Source organism: Mastomys coucha, unplaced genomic scaffold, assembly GCF_008632895.1.
Source record: "Mastomys coucha isolate ucsf_1 unplaced genomic scaffold, UCSF_Mcou_1 pScaffold22, whole genome shotgun sequence".
Taxonomy (NCBI): domain Eukaryota; kingdom Metazoa; phylum Chordata; class Mammalia; order Rodentia; family Muridae; genus Mastomys; species Mastomys coucha.
The window spans coordinates 124133735-124155371 of NW_022196905.1; the positions used below are offsets into that span (position 1 = coordinate 124133735).

The 21637-nt window shown below is 45.4% G+C and overlaps 1 protein-coding gene across 1 annotated transcript in view; it reads left to right on the top strand.

Annotated features, from left to right (window-relative positions):
- The window catches only part of LOC116068498 (S-adenosyl-L-methionine-dependent tRNA 4-demethylwyosine synthase TYW1), an 85256-nt gene that overhangs the window by 54758 nt on the left and 8861 nt on the right, over positions 1 to 21637 (top strand). The window contains exon 14 of the mRNA XM_031338123.1: positions 14516 to 14626. Coding sequence (XP_031193983.1) covers positions 14516 to 14626 — 111 coding nt within the window. The remainder of the gene's footprint in view (positions 1 to 14515; positions 14627 to 21637) is intronic.

The following is a 21637-nucleotide window of genomic DNA, read 5'->3' on the forward strand; positions in this document are numbered from 1 at the left end:
GTCCTTCCTCTTGGCAGGTGTGGCTAGCTGCTGGGCCATCTCCCTGTCCTGTCCTTCCTCTTGCCGGTTCGGCTTGCTGTCATTTCTGATTTTACTTTAGAGCACCAGATACACCTCACTTGTTCCAGAGAGGGAACATGAAAAGCTTCACTCTTGGGCCCAGTTGTCTTTAATCGGTCTTTTAGTTTTGAGATCCAGTCTTAAGCACAGGGACATTTATTGACTTAAAGAATCTAGACATTTTGAAACTCTAAAATCTTGTGATTCATTTTCTTACTATTTGGAACTCCGACCTTGGGGTTAGCTTAAGCAATAGTTCTGGAATGTAGATCTGCTATTGAGTTCATTGGCTTATCTGAGGTCCCTCACCCCTGTGTTCCACGGGCCTTGGGTTCGGCTGCTTCTGTCCATAAGAGTTTACTACGGGCATGATGGATGGGATGTGTCTCTGGGAATACTGCCAGGGGGTTGGTTTTTCTGTCCATGTCTTCAAACACAGAAGTGTAAATGATAGCAGCTGACTCGGCATCTGGGCGGGGGTGCACCACGAGAGCGTCTGCTTATTGATTTTGGTGACATTGTTCTCTGACCTCTATATGGTGCTCTGTGCTTGGGGACCCACTCTGTCACCTCATGGCAGTGCTCTTCAGTCACAAGAGCACCACACCCACCCATTACTACATCTATTACAAATTGAAAACGAAAATCACTGCCTGTCAGTAAACATTCCTTTATGACAGGTTTTTCCAAGGTTCCAGTGGGAACGAGAGTCTAATAAAACAAACTCAACTTAGCTCACTCTCCCTTTCCTAGAACCCTGCTCTGATAGCTCATATAGCATGTTAACTCGGCAGGACCTGGAAGACAAGCCTTTGGAGGGATTCTCTTGATTAGGTTAATTGCAGTTGGAAGACCCACTCCAAAGGAGGGGTCCACTGTTCCCTAGGCCTGGTTTGGAGTGCACAGAAGGGAGGAAGTGGGCTGAGAGTGAGCATTTGAGCACGCGTTGCTCACTCCTGTCTGACTGGATGCAGTGTGGCTGGCTGCCTCTTGCTCCTGCTGCCTTGCCTTCCCCCCATGATGGACTGTACCCTTGAACTGTAAGCCCAGATAAGTCCTTCCTTAGGCTGCTTTTGTCAGGGGATTTTATCACAGCTATAGGATAAGAAACTAGCCCACACATCTACACTGAGCTCTGCTTTCCCTAGGAATGCCTCAGCCATGCTGAGGTTCGCAGACACCACCTGAAATACCACTGTAGGTGTGTTGGACCAGTGGCCACACCATAGATCAGTGGGCTGTTGCTTGGTGCTGAACATCTTGAGACTCTATGATATCTCAGCATGCTAGAAGGGCTCCAGTGGATAGTCTCACTCCTCAGCATTTGTCTACGAGCTTTATCATTCCCATAGGCTAAATTTTTAGAAATGCAATTACCAGATCAACAGAGTTTGATATTTTCTAGAATCCTAATCATGTTGCCGTGTTAATTGCCAGAATGTCTGTGCTGAATCACAGTCCCACCATGAGGGAATGAGTGTGCTTGTCTAGGAAGCCCTGAGCATTGCTATTTAAAAGAAACAACCTGTGCCAATTTGATAATCCAAAATGGTACCTCATTACTGCTTCAATTTGCATCCCTTTGATTACTAGTAAGTCGGTGCCATATTTTAGGAGATTGTTTTATCTTGTTTTGACACCACCTCAACTAGTTTGTCTTGAATTGCAACTGTCAAGATAAATCACTGGAATTAAGAGAGCTGTAGGCCTGGGCTGTAATAACCTCACCTGGAATGTGCAGCCTAGTTAGAAGCAGCAGAATTCCAACATGTAATTGTATAGGTTTCAGCATTTTATTATGATGACCTAAGGCGCCAGAAAGAGCAGGGGATACTGCTGCATAGAGTCAGCCTTTGCTCTGACTCCTGACAGAATTGTAAGTTACTGCTTGATCCACTTCTCGCTTAGATAGTGGAGGGGTCACTGCAATAGTTTATTTTATTAAAAGGTTTTTTTCCCACTCATTAATGTATCTCTCTCTCTATTTGTGTGTGGGTGTGGGCCTGCCAAGGCATACTCTGGAAATCAGATGACAACTTGTAAGGGGCTCTTCTCTCTTTAAGTCATGGGGGTTCCAGGGCTTGAACTCTGGGTCTCAGACTTGGTAGCAAGCCCTGAACCATTTCACTGGAATAAAACTATTTCCTCTATGAATATTTTTATATATAACACCTAAAGGCTTACAGACTTGAACATTGGAAAGATGGCTAGTAGGACACTGGGCAGTCATACCGCCTGTACCTGCAGCCTTGGGAGCCAGTGCCATCTTCTGGCCTCCTTGGGTGCCTGCACTCAGGTATACACTCTACCCGAACGCAGACACTCTTTTGTTTCAATGCTGTGTATACGCCAGCACACTCTGTAACCCACATGTTCAGACCCTGTTCTTCCTAGAGTAGATTTGCCTCAGTCTGCTCTGTGTAACTTTCAGCTTCTTCTTTTCACTCACAAAATATGCTTTCAAGAGGCAAGTTGGATCACAGTGGTTTCCATCCTGGTCTGCGTTGTGTGCTCCGGGCCAGCCGAGGCTACATAATGAGATTCTGTCTCGAATGAACAGACAAACACTTTTTAAAAGTTACAAAAGCTGTGTTCTGGGATAGTGCCGTGTGTGCTGAGTGTAGGCAGAATTTGCGTCCTTGCGTGCAGGGGGAGCTGAAGAGTTGGCACCACCACACAACTCCAGCCCCTGGGATGGGAAGACACGAACCCAAGGTCTTCTAGGGAGTTAAGTACGCACGCATACACGCACGCGCGCACACACCAGAGGCACAGTGAAGGGATTGTGGGGAGGTGATGCTCTCGGAAAGGAGAAAACATAGGTTTATAAATTCACAGCCACAAAGCCTGGACTGTAATAGTGGAGGCTGAGTCCAGATAGAGTCCTGCTGAAGGCCTTGACATTTGTTGAGGTGGTATTGCGCTTTGCCTAATTGGACTTCACGGTCTCTGTTCTCAGTTACAAGGCACTGTGATTGTTCAGACATAAAATCCATTTTTAGTTCAAGGCTATAAGGAGAACAAGTGGAGGACCATTCAACCTTTGGGCCAGAATGTATTGATCCTTGCATTAGAGTATTGACCCACATTTGTATCTGTGTGTGTGTGACAGGGTCTCATATAGCCCAGACTGGCCTTGAATTCACCCTGTGGCCCAGGATAGGTTTGGATTTGAGAGCTCCTTCTTCAGTCTTCCGGGTGTGGGAGTTGCCATTTCTTAAATGGTATTTTACAGTTCCTTTTTAGGGGTCATTCATGTGCTTTGTAATTTTTATTTTTTATAAATATATAGTGTTGAGTGCTATTGGTAAATAATACTTAATTTTTTAATTTTCAAAAATTATTATAGATAATGTAGGAATTAGATTTTTTTGGATACTTATATGACAGTCTTCTAAAATGATTAATTCTTTATTAATTTATTAGCAATTATTCTATTAATTATATTATTTTATTTTATTAACCATATTAATTAATTATAATAAGAATTACTTTAGTAATTCTAAAATAATTAATTCCTTAAATCAAATAATATGATATGTTTAAAAAGATCTTTTAAGTAAGTGTGTGTGTGTGTTTGTGTGTGTGCTGGCACATATATACTGTAGATACTGCATGTTCAGCAGCACCTACGTGGAGGAGTGTGTGTGTGTGTGTGTGTGTATGTGTGTGTGTGTGTGTGTGTGTGTGTGTGTGTGTGTGCTGGCACATGTATACCCTAGCATTCGTGAATCAGCACAGACGTGGAGAAGGACAGCTTGCAAATGTTGGGTTTGTCCTTGCAGCATGTGTGTCCCCGGCATCAGACCCAGGTTGTGAGGCTTGGTTGCAAGCGCTTGCTCCTGCAGAGCCATCCTGCTGGCCCGTGGTATCCTTTCGTGCCTGTGTAGGACCAGCTTTGCTGTGTGGTGCTGTTTCTAAGAAGGCCCTACCACTGCCTTCCCATGGTCTTCGGGATTCCGGAGGAACATCTCTGTCTCACTATGAATAATATTTTGCTGTTGACTTCCTGCAAATATCACTAGTGTGGAGACTATTCCTTTTGTTCCCAGGGCTTTATGGTTGTTTAAATTATGAATAATTGTTGAGTTCACATGCTTATTCTCATTCTGTTGAGTAAATTCTGCTCCTTCTGCTGGTATGGTGAAGGGCACTGATTTTCAGATACCAAGCCACATTCCATCCCTGAAATAAGCGTCAGTCAGTCAGTGCGCATCTGCTTTGTGCTACTGAGCTGTTTTGTGTATTAATATTTAAAAACTGTTTCTGTGTTCCAGAGAAATGCTGAACTACAATCTTCTTTTTTGAAAAGATTTATTTTATTTTTATTTATGTATTATGCAGTTGCCCTTGGTGGTCAGAAGAGGGAGTCTTCCCCAGGGGCTGGAGTTACAGATGGTTGTAAGGTGTCAGGTCCTCTGCAAGAGCAGCAAGTGCTCATGCCCTGAGCAATTTCTCCAGCCCCAATGTCCTTCCTTAATTTTTTTCTTAATTTTGAAATTATTTTATTGCTTTTTTTTGTTTGTTTTTTGTTTTTTCAAGACAGGGTTTGGCTGTCCTAGAACTCACTCTGTAGACCAGGCTGGCCTCGAACTCATAGAGATCTACCTACCTCTGCCTCCCGAGTGCTGGAATTAAAGGTGTGCAACCGCTGCCCAGCTTTACTGCTTTTTTTTTTTAAATGTATACGAGTATTTTGCCTGCACCATGTGTATGCCTTGTGCACAGGGAGGCCAGAAGAGGGCTTTGTATGCCTTGGAACTGGAGTTACAGCTGTGAGCTGCCATGTGGATGCTGGAATCAAACTCATGTCCTCTGAAAGCAGCGGGTGCTCTCAACAGCTGAGCCATCTCTCCAGCCCTATTAAAACTTGTTTTGGTGGGTGTTGGTGCAGACCTTTAATCCCAGCATTCAGGATGCAGAAGCAGGCAGATCTTTGTGAGTTTGAGGCCAGCCTGGTCTATAGAGCCAGCTCTAGGGCAGCCAGGGCTACACAGAAAAACCATGTCTTGAAAACAAAAACAAACAAAAATGTATTCCATTCCATTTCACACATGTATATAATTCCCCAGTTCCTCTCTTATTCCCCTTCCATTCTCACTGAACCCCCCTTTCCCAAGAACTCCCTCCTGTTTTCATGGCCCCCATTTGATGCATCTGTGTTTAATTAGGGCTGCTCAAGCAAGCTGACCTGTAATTGGTCAGAGCATTGCAGTGATCCCATAAATACAAGGTGCTCCTCCTGTGCTCCAGAGGAGCTGAGTGCATTTTCTATTCCTTTGATCAGTTTTAGAAAACTGCAAGTGCTGCATGATTCCATTTGCATCTGTAAACTGATGGCAGTCCTCCCATCTTGCTCTCTGGCTCCCCTGTGTTTCTGTTGTTCTCTCCTCATTTGTGCCATTTACAGCAGAACATTGTTGTATTACTCTCTCCAGTTACTTTTAAAGATGTCATTCATCTGTTGAAGTGTCTCTTATTTCTGCCAGTGGGCAGCATACTCCAAGGTGGCTGCCCCTTGAGCTCCCAGCTGATTCTCCTGCCTCTGTCTCCCTTCTCTGAATAGGAATGCTGTGATCACAGATGTGAGCCACTACATCTGGCTTTTTACATTGGTCCTGTAGATAGAATTCAAGTTGCTACAATTACATGATAAGTGCCCCACAAAAGTGACTTACAGGGCAAAGGGCTTATTCTGGCTCACATTTGAGGCTCCGTGCAGCAGCAGGAAGACAGGGAGGGCAAGGACACAAGCACTTGAAGCAGCTGGTCACATGGCAGTCAGAGTTGGGACCAGAGCATTGAATGCATGTATGCTGCCTTTACACTTAGACCGTCCAGGATCCCAGGCAGAGAGTGGTCCTGCCCACAGTGAAGATGTGTCTTTTCCACATCAGTTAATAGAGTTAAGATCATCCCTCAAACCCATGCTCAGAGGCCCATCCCCATGCACTTCTGGATTCTGTCAAGCTGGCATTAACCAATGTGGGCGATGTGAGGTACTCTCTCTAAACAAATAAATAAAATTCTGTCGTTAGGTTGTTTACTGCACTGTCTAACTCATGTGTCTTCTGGTGAGGATTGAGGAAAAATGGCCAAGCCTACTTGGGACTCTGCCAGACCTGGGAAGATGGAGACAGTATTCTTTTCTTTTTGTTCCTTTTAAAAATTACTTTGTTTTTCATGTGTATGGGTGTTTTGCCTGAGTGTGTGTCTACAAACTAATCCCTGGTGGTCCTGGAGTCCAGAAAAGGACATCAGACCCCCTGGAGTTTCAGATGGTTGTTATCTGCCGTGTGGGTGCTGGCAATCAAACCTGCTTGCTCTGGAACAGCCGTCAGTGCACTTCTCCGCTGAGCCATCTCTCCAGCTCCAGGGACACTGTTCTTCAAGATTGAAGGAGGCCTCAGCTACATGGCTGACCCACTGTGGGTCATCAGTCTGGAGCTTTCTTCCCCGTGACAAGGAAAGAATGTTTCTGCTGAGACAGAGTTCCTGTTTCAGTAAGAAAAACTAAAGATCAATACATGTTAAGAAGTCAGAACCGAACTGCAAATTACCCACAGAGTAAGAACTAAGAAGTTAATGAAACAGACCATCCACAGAATAGAGATGATTATAAAACCCAAAGTTGGCCTGTAAGACTGCAGTCAGTGAAGTGAGATCAGACAAATGTGGACTATTAGGGATCGGAGGGAGTGTGGTGGGGCTCACCGTTCTCTTGCTGTGACGGTACTCCATGACCAAGGTACTTACAAGAGGAAGAGTGTAATTGGGGACTCGCATGCAGTTTCAGAGGGCGAGGCCATGACCATGTCTGTGGCTGGGTAGGTAGGCAGGCACGGTGCTGGAGCAGTAGCTGAGAGCTGGCATCTGATCTGCAGTTTGGAGGCAGAGAATGAGAGATCGGGTCTAGTGTGGGTTTCTGAAAGCACAAAGCTTCTCCCCCAGCACCCATAACACACCTCCTCTGACAAGGCCACAGTTCCTAATCCTTCCCAAAACATCAAGTAAGGAACAAGCACTGAGATATACGAGCCTTCAGTGGTCATGCTCACTCAAACCATCACACTGAAAGTCTTGAGATGCTAAATGACCAAATAAGGACTATGGGAGATGGTGCGGTGGGCCAGCCACTCGCCATACAAAAGCTCGAGGCTCCAAGTTCTAATCCTTAGCACTCATGTAAAGCCAGACTTAGGTCATCTTCAATATCAGTGCCCCTGTGTCGATGGGTCAGCTAGCCTGGGTTAAGCACAGCAAACAACCAAGGAAATCCCATCTCAAGGTGGAAGCTGAAAACCGGACAATCCAGATAGTCCTCTGACCTCCACACTTGTCCCGTGGCATGTGTGGCTACCTGTATGCATGCTCCCAAATCTGTATACACATATGTCATATACTCAGAAAAGAGAGAAAAACATGTTTTGAATGACTTTGTGCCAATTAGATGAAATGTGCAAACTCCTTTTTTTAATTTTTTTTTTTTTTGAGACAGGGTTTCTCTGTGTAGCATAGCCCCAGCTGTCCTGGAACTCCCTCTATAGACCAGGCTGGCCTCGAACTCATAGAGATCTACCTGCCTCTGCCTCCCGAGTGCTGGGATTAAAGGCTTGCCACCTCCTGGTCAAATTTTCAGATGCTTAGGAAACAAAGCTAGGAAAAAAGAGCACAAAAAATAAGCCAGAAGGCTGTGAGTTTCTACTTGTTAGATTTTTTTTCTAGCTTGATGCAAGCTAGGCTCCTCTGAGAAGAGGAAACCTGAATTGAGAAAATGTTTCCATTAGATTGGCCAGTAGGCAAGCTTGTAGGGCATTTTCTTGAATATGAATTGCTGGGTATAGTCCCGGCCCACTATGAGTGGTGCCACCTAGTCCTGAGGCATAAGAAAGCCTGCTGAGCAAGCCAGTAAACAGCATTCCTCCATGATCTGTGCCTCAGTTCCTGCCTTTGGTTCTTACCTTCATAATGGGCTGTAACTGTTGTAGAAAATATGTAGTCCCAATCCATAGTTTCCACCCCGCCATTGATCATTCAGTTCCTGGATAAAAGACACACACAACCTTTATATTTATAATAAATCTTTATTAGCACTAATGCTGGTCAGTTATCTACCCTCCGTGTTATTAAAGTCTATTTTTTATCCATAATCCCGAGTTATTACTTACTATGATTTATCTAGGCTGCTCTTAACTCCAGTTGGCCAGTCCTCAGAGCCATGTTTTCTTGACTCCTAACCCATCTCTTTCTTTCTCCTTTTTCCACCTTCTTCCCTTCCCCTTGTGATCTCCTCTAATCCCAAGATCAGGAGCACCAGGCCCCACTTATCTCAAGTCTGCCCAGCTTTAGACTGTAGGCATCTTTCTTCACCAATCAGAACTGATTGGGGGCAAGGTCACACATAGCATCACTTGGGTCTGCATGTGGACTCTCGTGTCTCTGGGGCCACCAGGTCTTAGGTTTGCATTACAATTCGCAGCCACAGATCAAACTTCAACACATAATCTGCAAGCCAGGTAAGCCTTTCCTTCCCAGGTTACTTCCGGTCATGGTGTTCTAATCACAGCAATGGAAAGCAAACTATGATGGGGCTTATAAGTAATTTGATTTTATTATTTACTTATTGAGAGAGGGTCTCGCTCTGTAGCCCTGATTGGCCTAGAACTCACTGTGTAAAGCAGTTTTTGGCTCTCACACACAGCAGAGTCGTCTTCTGACGTGCTGGGATTAAAGGCGTGCACCACAACAGCCAGCCTATCCTAATTTTTCGTGTGTATGTGAGCATGTATATGTGTGTGTACACGTCTGTATGTGTATGTGCATGGGAGTAGAGTGTCCTTAGAGTCCAGAAGAGAGCGCCAAACCCTCTTGGAGCTGGGTCTGATCATCTGCCAGATCCTCTGAAATAGCAGGGAATGCTCCTAACCACTGAGCCATCTCTCTGGCCTTCTGGCTTTATAATTTAAAAACCCGTGCAAAGAGAGTTCTAGGCCCAGATAGCTCCATGGTTGACTCAGTGTTAGCCCCAGGAAGGACCAGGCCCACTCTCCACAGCCACTCTCCAGCTCAGACCATCACTTTTGGTAGACATGACTTTCCTGGGCATGCTAGTGCAACACTTGTAATCCCAGAGCTCTGAGTAGAGGCAGAAAGAAGAGAACATCAAGGCTATTGGCTAGATGGGGAGTTAGAAGTCAGCCTGGACTTCGTCAGAGCCCGTCTTCCAATGTAAAATCAAATAAAATCAGGGCTGGTGAGATGGCTCAATGGGCAAAGGCTTGTGCTGCCAAGCCCCAAACCCTGAGTTCAGTCCCCTTAGGGTTGTTCTCTGACCTCTGCAGCATGTGTGGCATGTGCGTGCTCCGACACACACTCCAGTGACTACATTGTTATTTTATGTGCGTAAAGGGTGTCATACATTTCTGGAAGAAGATAGTTGGATCCTAAACATGGGCATTAAGCAACTGGCCAAGTACAGCCAAGACTCCATTAATGGTCACGGGAAGACCAGCCTCTAACAGGACTTCTTGGCTTTCACTCCACTGGCCTTTTCCACTGAAAAATTGTGATAGCAGGAAAAGGGGTGCGGGTGGGGAAGCTTGTGATTATCCTGTGCTCAGCAGCAGCTCTGGCCTCTGCCCACTAGATGTCAGGAGCACCCCCACTTATGGAGTCCACAAAAGCTTCTCGAGGTTTCCTGTGGAAGGGAGTTTCAAAGTTGTAACAGAACAGCCCCAGGGTTGCAGAGTTGCCTCTGGTTGGAAACCACCATTGCTACCGCATAGCAACAGTTGACACTGGACAGCTGGAAGTGGCTCAGCTGTAGAGAGGTGGACTTTATTACATTAATTACAATGGAACATCAATTTGGAATATGAATTGACTCATACATCTTTTAAAAAGAATTTTTAGTACGCGTGTCTCAGTGCATGTGAGTTCAGAGGCCAAAAGAGGGCGTGGGATTCCCTGGAGCCAGAGTTCCAGGCAGCTGTAATCCAACCAGTTTGGGTGTGGGGCACAGACCTGTCAGGTCCTCTGTAAGAACAGTTGTAAACCACAGGTTTGCCTCAAAAGGAGGTCTTGAACTCCTCATCCTCCTGCCTCTGTCTCCTTAGTGCTAGGATGACGGATATGTGCCACCATGCCTGGTATATGTGGTCCTGGGGATGGGCACTAGGACCTTCCTTGTAGGGAAGACAAGCTCTCTAGCCACTGAAACAAGTCCTTAGTCTTAATTACTTTGTGTATTTTATCTCAGTTTTACAAGGTGTAGCTGATAGAGACAGACAGACACACAGAGGGAAAGACAGACACACACATAGAGACAGACTGACAGATAGGCACAGAGAAGCAGAGCGAGGGTACATGCAAGCCTAATTGCTAGGGTCCCTGTTGGTGGGGACCATGTCCCAGATCACCTGCTTTACTACTGGTGTGGCTTTTGGCATTTTACCCTCCCTGAGCCTGGATTTCGTGTTTGTCAAGTGAAAATAATAGTCACACATATCTGCTAAGATGCCTTCTGATGTACATACAGATACTGTAGTCTCGGAAAGACACAAATACTTGTAACAGCATCTGGCACACAGCAAGTGCTGACTCACGGCTCTGCTGTTAGGGGCCTCATCAGGGTATGTGTTCAAAGGGCTTGTAAATCCCTCTTGGAGTTGATCTTGGTTTATAAATCCTACTTTCCATGGAGGTAGAGAGAGGGGCAAAGTGTGGTGTAGGTCTCTCAGAAAAGTGTTTTAAGTTTAGTCTCTTGCATGTAATTTCATAAATGAATCATTGGGCTTTTAATTGGAATATTCTCTTCCTTCTATTCTGTAAATGGTCTTTGCTGGCATGGAACCTTTCCTCTGTTAGGGCTGACTTAGTTTAGTTTTGGGGTGTAAGCGTATGATGTACGTTTGTGTGATGTTTTCTTGTGCATGTGTGTGTGGGGGGCAAGTACCATGCTATCTGTGGAGGCCAGGGGAGGACATCAGGTGTCCTGCTGTGTCACTGTCTACCTTATTGCCTCTTGACAGGTTCTTACACTGTACCTGGAGCGAAGCTGGCAGCCAGTGACTCAGTGATCCTCTCTCTGCCCATCCCCCAGCCCCTACTCCATTCCTAGGGTCACAGATGTGTTTGGAATTCTGGGGATCCAAACTTATGTTCTCATGCTTGTACCCCTTGAATTCTCACACACCTCAGTGCTGTCATTTTTTTTTTTTTTTTTTTTTTTTTTTTTGAGATAGGGTTTCTCTGTTTAGCCCTGGCTGTCCTGGAACTCACTCTGCAGACCAGGCTGGCCTCGATCTCAGAAATCTGCCTGCCTTGATCTCAGAAATCCGCCTGCCTCTGCCTCCCAAATGCCGGGATTAAAGGTGTGCGCCACCACTGCCCGGCTGTCAATGGTATTTTAATAGAGGTGTCTAAACAGATCCTTGGTACTTGACATGCTTTATTTCTGCAAGGCTTAGTTCTAAGTCCAACAGGGTTAAGGTGCTAAAACAGGCAGACAAATACAAACGACTTTCTTGTTAGTTTGGAAATAGAGTTGCTGGTGTGTCGCCCAGCTAGCCCAGCACACTTGTGTAGCCCAGGCTAGCTTGGTATTTGCAGTGTAGCCCAGGCTGTAAACTTGCTGCATTCTTGCCACAGCCTTTCAAGAGCTGGGCTTACTAGGTTAACATTGCTAAGCCTGCACAAATCCCCTATTTTACAAAGATAGGAGTTGAACATACTGAGGAAGCATGCATGCTTTGGATCCTGTCCTACCTCAGGTTTATTTTAACCCACTGCGGCTCTAGGCTAGGAGAACTGGTGAATTTTCCTTGGTAATTGGCCACTTTCTTTGCATCTGTTTTTTTTTTTTTTCTTTAAGTTGGTAGTTTTCCAATTATATTACTCATAGTTTACTGCTTTTGGGTGCGCTTCAGTCTTTTTTGCCCTGGCTTCCTGGATTTGATCAGAACTTTCAGGAAGACTTTAAAACAACGGGATAGACAGCCTTCTGTGAATTTAACTGGAAACATCTCTTATTTTTTAAATTGTGTGTGTGTGTGTGTGTGTGTGTGTGTGTGTGTGTGTGTGTGTGGCCAGAAGAGGGCAACAGATCCCTGGGAGCTAGAATTCCAGGTGATTCTGAGCTGTTCAGCATAGATGCTGGGAACTGAATTCAAATCTTTGCAAGAGCAGAATGTGCTCTTAGCTGCTGAACATCTATCTCTCCATCTATTTTTCAATTTGATGTGGAAGCCTGACAGCTATTTAAAGGGAATTTAGAAATGCCCTGTCTTTTGCCTGGTAAAATGCCTTTCTAAAGAACTAAGTAGATAGGAATGGAATGCTTTTGATGTGCCTGACAGATGCTCTTTAGTATAGATTTCTAAGCTTGCTCCATGAAAGCTCTCACATGTGCAGGGTGCTGCAGCATTCAGGAACATGTGCACCCCAGGACCCAGGAAATAGAGGCAGAAGGTCAAGGTTGTGCTTGGCTAGCCTGGGCTGCAGGAGACTTGCTTTAAAAAAAAAAATTACTCTCATGTTTTTTTTTCTTTTTATAAATTATGCTTTTCTTTTCCCCAAACACAGAAGTGTTTGGTGTCCCCTCTTTTCTCTTGATTATTTTGAGCCCTGCTCACTAAAGCTCCAGGGAACTTGCACTTGTTACTCAGGTCTGGCCTCCCCTCAAGGGCATAATGTTAGACTTTGATTTTAAACTATCAATAGTGGTCTTTCAAGGGTTTCTAGAACACCCTTGAGTCTTGTTTATTTCAGGCCTGGGAAGGTTGCCGAGTTTTGGGGTGTCCATCTTCCAGAGTCTTTAATGGCTGCCGTCTTAATGCTTTCTGAAAAAACCTGCGCCAATTGGATTCTTTGGTAGACGTTGGTTAGACCCATGGGCATGATTTTCCTGGCAACAAGAAATGTCAGCGATTATAAACGACAAGAAAGCCGGAAAGAAAAGAATGATAATCCATATTATTCACAGTCCACATGATTCTCGTGTGAACTTGAAAAGCTTGAAAAGGTTATTTGAGTTAATTTTCCATCATCTAATATGATTACAATGTATCTGTTTACTGATACCGGGTCTCATTTTGACGTTTTCCTACATGTCTGTAATGCCTTCTGGTCATTTTACCCTCTGTTCCCCTCTTTTATTTCGCTTGACCCAGAATCCTCTGCTATTCCTAACTGGTCTCCCTTTTACTTTAATGCCTTTTTTGTGACCTGGAAAAAAAATTTTTTTTAAAGTGTATGTGTGCACACACACATATATGCAGGTGACCATGAAGACCAGGCCATGTTGGATCCCCTAGAGCTAGTGTTACACATGGTTGTAAGCCGCCCAATATGTGTCCTGGGGAGTGAGCTCAGGTCCTCTGCAAGGGCTCTGAGCTGCCGAGCCATCTCTTCATCACGTGATGAGCTTAATTACGACTTCTTACCCTAGCATGGAGAGGGGTTATTCACAGGAGCATGGGCAGCTTACCAGGCAGCACCACTGGGGAGCTTGCTTTCTCTTTGATGATCATTTTACTTTTTTATTTGTTTATTTAGTGTGTGTGGCATGAATGTGTGTGTGAATGTATGAGTGCTTCTGCTTGTATGAATACTTGTGTGTATGTGTGTGTATGTGTGTTCATCTGTGTATCTGTGTGTGCATATGTATGTGTGCGTGTGTGTGTGTGTGTGTGTGTGTGTGTGTGTGTGTATGTGTGTGTATGTGTGCGCATATACACACAGGTAAGGAGACAATTTGCAGGAATTGATTCTCACCAGTCACCATGTGGGTCCCAGAGTTTGAACTCAGGTTGTAAGGATTTTCAGCAAGCACCTTTACCCACTGAGTCCTCTCACTAGCCCCTTGCTTATACTGAAGCCAGTTCAGTGTGTGTGTGTGTGTGTGTGTGTGTGTGTGTGTGTGTGTGTGTGTGTTAGGCAGCCATTTAGTGACTAACACGGTTCTGGATCCTGGAAGTAGGGGTGAGGGTATGGGGAGGAAGTGTGCTAACAACTTGTGCCTTCTGGAAGGTGTGTGAGAATCTAATCATCACTGACGTTTCTACTGTCTGCAGATTGTCACTTGAGGACCTGCAGAGATGGAAGGCTCAGGGATGAGAGCAGTGGTGTTCTCTCAGAGGCCCTGGGTTCCATGCTCAGCACCATGTTATAGGGGTGGGGGTCTGGTGCCGTCTACTGGCCCCAGAAGGCAATGTGTTCCTATACACAAACACATACCCAGATACATCCATATACATGTAGTGAAAGATATGCTCTACCAGTTAAGCTAGCTGAGCAGCCCCCCCCCCTTTTTTTTTAAGTATCTTCAGTTTGTAGACGTCCATAGGGGCTTCACCTGGCCTGGGTTCTCTGTAGCTCAAGGGTGCTGGCCAGTCTTCTTGGGTGAATCTGTGGCTTATGCTCAGGTTAAAGCCAAGTTGTTTGCCCTCTGTTTCAGCAACAGCGAACAGTCTACAGGCTGACGCTTGTGAAGTGTTGGAACGTGGATGAACTCCAGGCCTACGCTGAGCTGGTGTCCTTGGGGAACCCCGACTTCATTGAGGTCAAGGTAAGCTCTGCAGCCTGGTGGTGGGCATGCTGCGGCTGAGGGTGGGTGTGCTGCAGCTGAGGGCAGCTGCCTGAGGGCTGGGGAAAAGCGTCCAGAATTTCTGGGTATTCGGATCATAGATTCACGGGGAAGCTGGCTCTGTCCTGGGCATCCGGGACAGCAGCACTGAGCCATTGCTCTTCGAAAGCTTCTACTTTGTGGGGCTGGAGAGATGGCTCAGTGTTTGAGAACAGTTACTGCATTCCCAAAGGACCCAGCTCCAGGGGAGTTCTGAGGAGACTGCACACACACACAATTTTTTTTAATTTTTTTTTTTTTTAGAGTGAGAAATAAATTTAATTATGGGACTGGTCAGTTTATAAAAATCAACCATTTTATTGATTTATTTTTACAGTACGTCACTGCCATGTACAACATGGTCAGTTTAGACTGACATTTTAGATATTTGGTATTGGGATTAAAAAAAAAATCTTCTAAGACCTTTTCCTAAGATAGGAGATAGACAACACAAGATGAGCCGTTCTGTGTAACTGCATTAGACTAAGAAAGCAGTGCTGGGTTGAGCAGTTAGATTCTATGAGACATCTCAAACCTCCAGGCATGGGTGGTAGGTCTAATGAGTCCTGCCCACCTGCCACCTTCAATGGACCAGTCTGGGGCCACTCTGGTTTTAGCTCAACTGCTACCCACTGTCTCTGCCCTTATCCCTGATTATTTTACCCTAAGCTATGTAAGATAGAAGGTGGGTTCTCTGTTCTATCCATCCATCTATCCATTCACTTTTTGTTTGTTTTTGAGATAGGGTCTTGTTCTGTAGTCCAGGCTAGCCTAGAACTCACCATTTAGCCTGGACTTGTGGGCTAGCTAGCCTGGCATACACAGAGGCAAACAATGCAACCCTTTCTTAAGCAAGGTGGAAAGCAAGGACTGACCCTCCCACCCCATCCCACCACCACACAAACCAAAACACATAGTGATTATGCATAGTGGTAGAGGTGTATAATCCCAGCACTCAGGATCACAAGTTCAAACTCATCCTTGATCACTTCATGATTTTGAGGTAAGCCTGGGCTACATGAGACATTGTCTTAAAAATTAAAAAAAAAAAAAAAAAAAAAAAAAAGAAAAAAAGGAAAATACATACACACACATACTATGTGTATATATATATATATATACATATATATACATATACATACATATGTATATATGTATTTAGGATACTTTTATATATTCAAGTACAAGTTTATAGAGGCCACCATTTAAGGGTTAAGCCAGGGCTGGAAGTGACAGTTTGGAATCCTGCCTGTAAGGTAGGGCATGGAGAGGCTATCTGGGGACCAAAGAGCATCCACAAGATGAGTGACTGGTAGGAGAAAATCCTCATCTTTAGAAGCCAGCTTTTGCCTTCTCAGTGTGGAGTTTTGAAACTGAATATTCCCTGAGCCTCAAGAGTGCTGGCAAGCAGCATTTCACTGCTTTAGAGATAGATGCTCTTCAGGAGGGGTGGAGGTGGGCACCCAGGGCTCCTGCTCAGTGTCTGTAGGAGGGCAGGGAGAGAGGAGATGGGCACCCAGGACTCAGTGTCTGTAGGAGGAGCAGGGAGAGAGGAGGTGGGCACCCAGGACTCAGTGTCTGTAGGAGGAGCAGGGAGAGAGGAGGTGGGGACCCAGGACTCAGTGTCTGTAGGAGGAGCAGGGAGAGAGGAGGTGGGCACCCAGGACTCAGTGTCTGTAGGAGGGGCAGGGAGAGAGGAGGTGGGCACCCAGGACTCAGTCTCTGTAGGAGGGCAGGGAGACAGGAGCTGGGCACCCAGGACTCCTGTTCTCTGAGCCATTATCATTTTATCTCTGGTCAGGCTAGACACTCTTTGATTTTAAAATTGCTATTAAGTTCAAAAGGTTTCTCTTGGCAGAAGTTTTAATGACGCACAAATATAAGCTGTCTGAAAATATATGTCCCTGTTCAGGGAAAGCTGGCCAACAGCAGAGATTAGTGGTGTTTTAATTTATGGTTTAGCTATTAAAAATGTTGCCACAAATTATATAGTAGTAAAATGTTTTTATTGTGCTTGGCCAGATCATAGACACCCTTCTCGCCCTCTCTTTCTCCCCCCTCTCCCTCCCTCTTCCTCTACTCTTTCTTCTGAAGTCATGTTTCCTATGGTGGACATTTTACAAAAAAAATTTTGAAAAAAAAAATTAAATATTATTATAAATGTCCTTTAAACAAAGTCTTCTGTTGACATTATACCATGTGGCCAAAGATGAACTTGAAACCCTGATCTTCCTGCTTCCACTTCCCAAGTGTTGGGATTACAGCCATGTGCCACCACCGTATTTGTGGTGGTAATTTTCTGGTGGTAGTAGTAATTACTATTTTTTTGAAAAGAAAGAAAGAAGGAAGGAAGGAAGTGAGGAAGTGGGTATTTGTTAGAGAGTGGATTTCCCTGCTGGGGTTTTTGAGTATTTGGCTCCTGTTCACATGACTCTGAAGTAGAGAAAGCTGTGTCACCGCTCATGGTCTCTTTCAGCTTCCCACTTCATCCTTTTATCCCAGCAGGATTGCTGGTGCTACTTGCACCAGCCCTCACTGAAGCACTCAAGGGGAAAACAGATAGCGAGGATGGGAGGTGTGGAGATGGTATTGAAGTCCATAGAAATACAGTGAGCTGCCTTGAGAGATTTGATGTTTCAGCTTCTTAGAGAAACATGTGGTCTAGCAAGAGTGAAAATCTGTGTGCATTCGGAGGGCAGGACAGCTTTCCGGAGTCTGTTCCCTCCTCCCACCATGTGGACACCAGGATCTAATTCAGGTTGTCAGACTTGGTGGCAATTGCCTTTGCGCACTGAGCCTTGCCACCAGCCTCTTACTCCAGATGTTCCTCACCTATTCATCTGTTGATGGACACCTCGGCTGATTCCACCTGCTGGCAGTTTCAATAGTTTCATGAACATGTGGCTCTCTCTGGAGATCGGTAGTTCTCCCTGGGATTCTGCAAGGAGCTGGCCATGAGCATGCCCGCCCTCAAGACAAACCAGTTAGAGCATGATACCACTGAGCTCTCTCCCCAGCTCCTCTCTCCTGTTTTGAAGCAGGGTTTTGCAAAGTTGCCCAGGCTGGCCTTGAACTCCTTCTGTGTACAAGGCCTACCTTGTCCATGGCCTCGGCTGCCTCTGTGCTGGGGTTACAGGTATGCACCATCATGCCCTATCTCTTGAAACTCAGAGACTGAAACAGGACTGATAATGTGGCTTGGTGGTGGAGTGCTTGCTGGGATCAGTGAGGCCCTGGGTTCTACCCCCAGCATTTCAAGCAAGCAAACAACCAACTAAAAAGAAGTTAAGTAAACCAGAAGGTAAGCTTTCTTGTTGAGTGGGATTCAAAGAGTTAATGTCTGAAAAGGTGACATTTTTGCTGTGGTGGTGGCTTCGTGCCTGTAATCCTAGTGCTTGGGAGGCTGAGGCAGAATTTGAGGCCAGACTGGGCTACAGGGTGATACTCAGTGTGGAAAAAAAAAAAGACGAAATGAAAACAAAAACAGTGGACGGCGCTGCGCTGGAGAGATGGCTCAGAGGTTGAGAACGCATACCGTTCTGGTTCCAGCATCAGCATCTCGCGGCTCTAATCCCAGCTCCAGGCAGTCTGACACCTATATCAGCATCCATAGGCACCACACACAGGTGCACATAGCCACATTTACATAATTAACAATAAAGGCTTGGAAAGAGGACTAGTGGAGGCTAAGGAGGCATTAAGAAGGGGGAGGGGAGGGAGAGGAGTATCTAAAACTCCATTGTTGAGAAACAATGTGACAGCCAAGATAATCCCTACCTCCACCCCCACCCCCAAGTGAAGCGTGTTTAAACTATTAGATAAAACCCTTTAGTAAGAGTAACTGATATATCAGGTCTGAGGACATGAGGCTGTGTGCATCATAGTCTATTGGTTCAGGAGGGACTCTAGCACAGAAGGCAGAGCCTTTCAGTGCAGGGCAGTGCATCAGAGGAGCGCCTGCCCAGGGCTGAGACAAACACAGAGAAGCCTGGAGTCGTGACCTTACTCAGCAAAAGGGGAAAGTCCTCATGTGAGCCTCAGGGCAGTTTGGTTCAAAGTTAATAGTACATCAGGCTCACGGGCACACCCTACATTGTGCGTGCCCTGCACACCCAGTGCCGGCCCTGCACACCCATTGTCTTGGGTTGTAGGTGAGCTGAATCTTTTGTAGGATCCTAAGGTAGAAGCAAGCTGGGTGTGAGAGAGCTCACTGTAACCCCAGCACCTGGGTGTGAGAGAGTTCACTGTAACCCCAGCACCTGGGAGACGCAGGCAGGAGATCAACAGCTCAGGATCAGCCTCAGCTACCTTGGTTGTAGGCTAGCCTAGACCACATGTCTCAAAACAGCCAAAACAAAAGCAAGGGCCAGTGACAATAGGTCACTGTAAGTACTTGCCACCAAGCCTTACAACCTGCGCTATCCCTGGCTGGATGGAGAGAGCCAGTGCCAGCAAGCTGACCTCTGACTTCCATGTATGCCCACACACTAAATAAATACGTAAGTACTACACAAAGAGTAGAAACTGGAGTGTTTTGGGATGCCGTTTCAAACATGGTCCCTATTCACATCTTTTTAGCATTTTCTCCAGTTTTACTGACTGAACCAGATTAAGGAATTTGTCTTTTTTTCTTTCCTACCTCCTTTGTCTTTTCATTTTATTTATGAGGCTGTTCAGGCCATGAGTCAAAGGTTTGGTTTAAAATCTAAGACTTTTCTTCTTCTTTTTCTTTTTTTTTTCCAAATGCTCATGTGTATATTTGAGCTTCCCCATCCTAACCATGGGTACACACAGAGGTCAGCCAGTGACCAGCACTGGTCGGTTTCTTCCTCTGCCACGTGGGTACCGGGGATCCCACCCGGGTGGTCAGACTTGGCAACAAGCACCCTTACTTGCCACACCATCTTGCTCATATTTTGAAACATATATGGATACATATTCGATATGTACCTGTGTAGCCTTTCAAACTGAATTATCTGTCCTAAAATTAGAATGACAGTGATTTTTATTCTCTGAGGCAGGTGTCTGGCTAGGCAGCCCAGGCAGGTCCGGAATCTCTCTCTCTGCTGCCTCAGCCTGCCAAGTGCTGGGGTTGTAGGTGCACACCACCCATCTGCCTTAAATTAATAATTGTTCAAGAGGTTTGTTTGAGAATTCAATGGGATAATCTGTGCCTGGATCCAGTAAATGTTTAGACTGCCTTCCATTAGGCACTTTATAGAAAATAAATCAGTAGATGCTATCTCTTCATTATATTGATTTCCTCTTTTCTTTCATTGCCAGTCTGGTAAAATATTTTTTTCTTTTATATTCCCTGTAAATTAACGTGCATTTTAGCCTCATTAGGCTTGAATGGGGCCTTCATTTGTGAGCCTGAGACTCTCAGCTCTCATTATCTGCCTGCTTGTTGGTAAAAATGTGCTCCACATCACAAACATCTGCTGCATTGAGACCTCGGAGCATGGAACACATTTGTAAGGAGTCCTGTATTTGTGTTCTCTTCTGAGCCCAGGCAGTGCCTGGTAGCTGCTTGTTGTCAAGTGACTTTGTTTAAAGCCACCCTCTGTTGGCCCTAAAACTGTTGACAGGGCTCAGCTGGGACACACACAGCAAAGCGCCCTCTCTGCCCACATGCAGGGTGAGGATGAGGGTGAAGGTGAGGGTCAGGCTCAGGGTCAGGAGGCTGCCAATTACCTGAGCTTCTAGCGTTTCTCCATCAGTTTTTGTGTTGCTGCATCCACGTACTCCATAAGGGGCCACTTACAGGAGTGCAGGGGGCTTTTAGGGGCGGTGCCATGGTCTGAGGGGATTCTGTAGTCTGTCATCCAGGGGAAGACATGAGAGTGATGAGCCGGGCGCTGCCCGCTTACACCCAGTTGGGTCAGTAGGCGACATAAATAGTAGCTTTCTGACAGCTTTCCCCTTTGTTCCTTTTTTATTGAGCCTTAATTTAATTTGTATTTATTTATTTATTTTGAGAAAGGATCCTACTGTGTAACCCTATCTGGTCTAGAGTATACTATGTAGACCAGGCTAGATCTAAACTCACAGAGCTTATCTCTGCCTTCAGAGTGCTTGAAAGAAAGGTGTGTGCTACCACACTCGGCCTTTTTTAAAACTTAAAAAAAGTTATATCCTGTGTGTGTGTGTATGTGTGCACAGATTGTGTGAGTGTGTGATTCATCTGGAACTGTTCCCATTCTAAAGGCAGTGGGAGCTGGGAGAATGGAGCCTAAGAATGAGGCAGGTTAAAGTTGTATGCAGTAGCCAGCTTTATTCAGAGCGTTGGCTAGTTTATGCTCTGAGGGTTAAGAGAGGTCTCATGAATAAAGCTCTTATGAGGTCAAGCTGTACATCTTCAGAAGTTCAAGCAGCACATGGCCAGAACAGGTTTTCCCACACATGCATATGAACAAAGCACAGTAGCCAGTTGTAATGAATAATCTGTGTAAACTCCTGTCCGCTTCTGGCTTGGGTATGAAAGCATGTTCCAAGAACAATTCCATGTTTTTAAAGAAACTGAGGCCACAAGACTCTGGCCTTATTTTCTTCTTGTTTTCTCATGAGCACTCAGAATTCCCCTCACGTGTCTGCATCCTTTGTGCTCCAACAATAAGGAGACGTTTTGAGAGTCATATTCTCCTACTGCATGTGACTTGGGGATCAAACTTGGGTCATCAGGCATGGTGACAAAGCACTTTGACCTGCTAAGCCATCTTGGTGCCTTGGGTCTTCAGCCCGTGGGATGGTTCCTCCTCGGTTAATCCTTTACAGTAAGACCGTCACAGACACATTAGGGTCTGTCTTGGAGATGGTTATAAATCCAGCCAAGCTGAATTAATGCTTAACTCCTGTCTAACAGTTCATAGTTCCTAGAGAATAGACAATTCAGGAAGGAGCTGATGCCCCTCTGGTCAGATGGTTCATTGTCCTAAGAGAGTAGACATTCAGGAT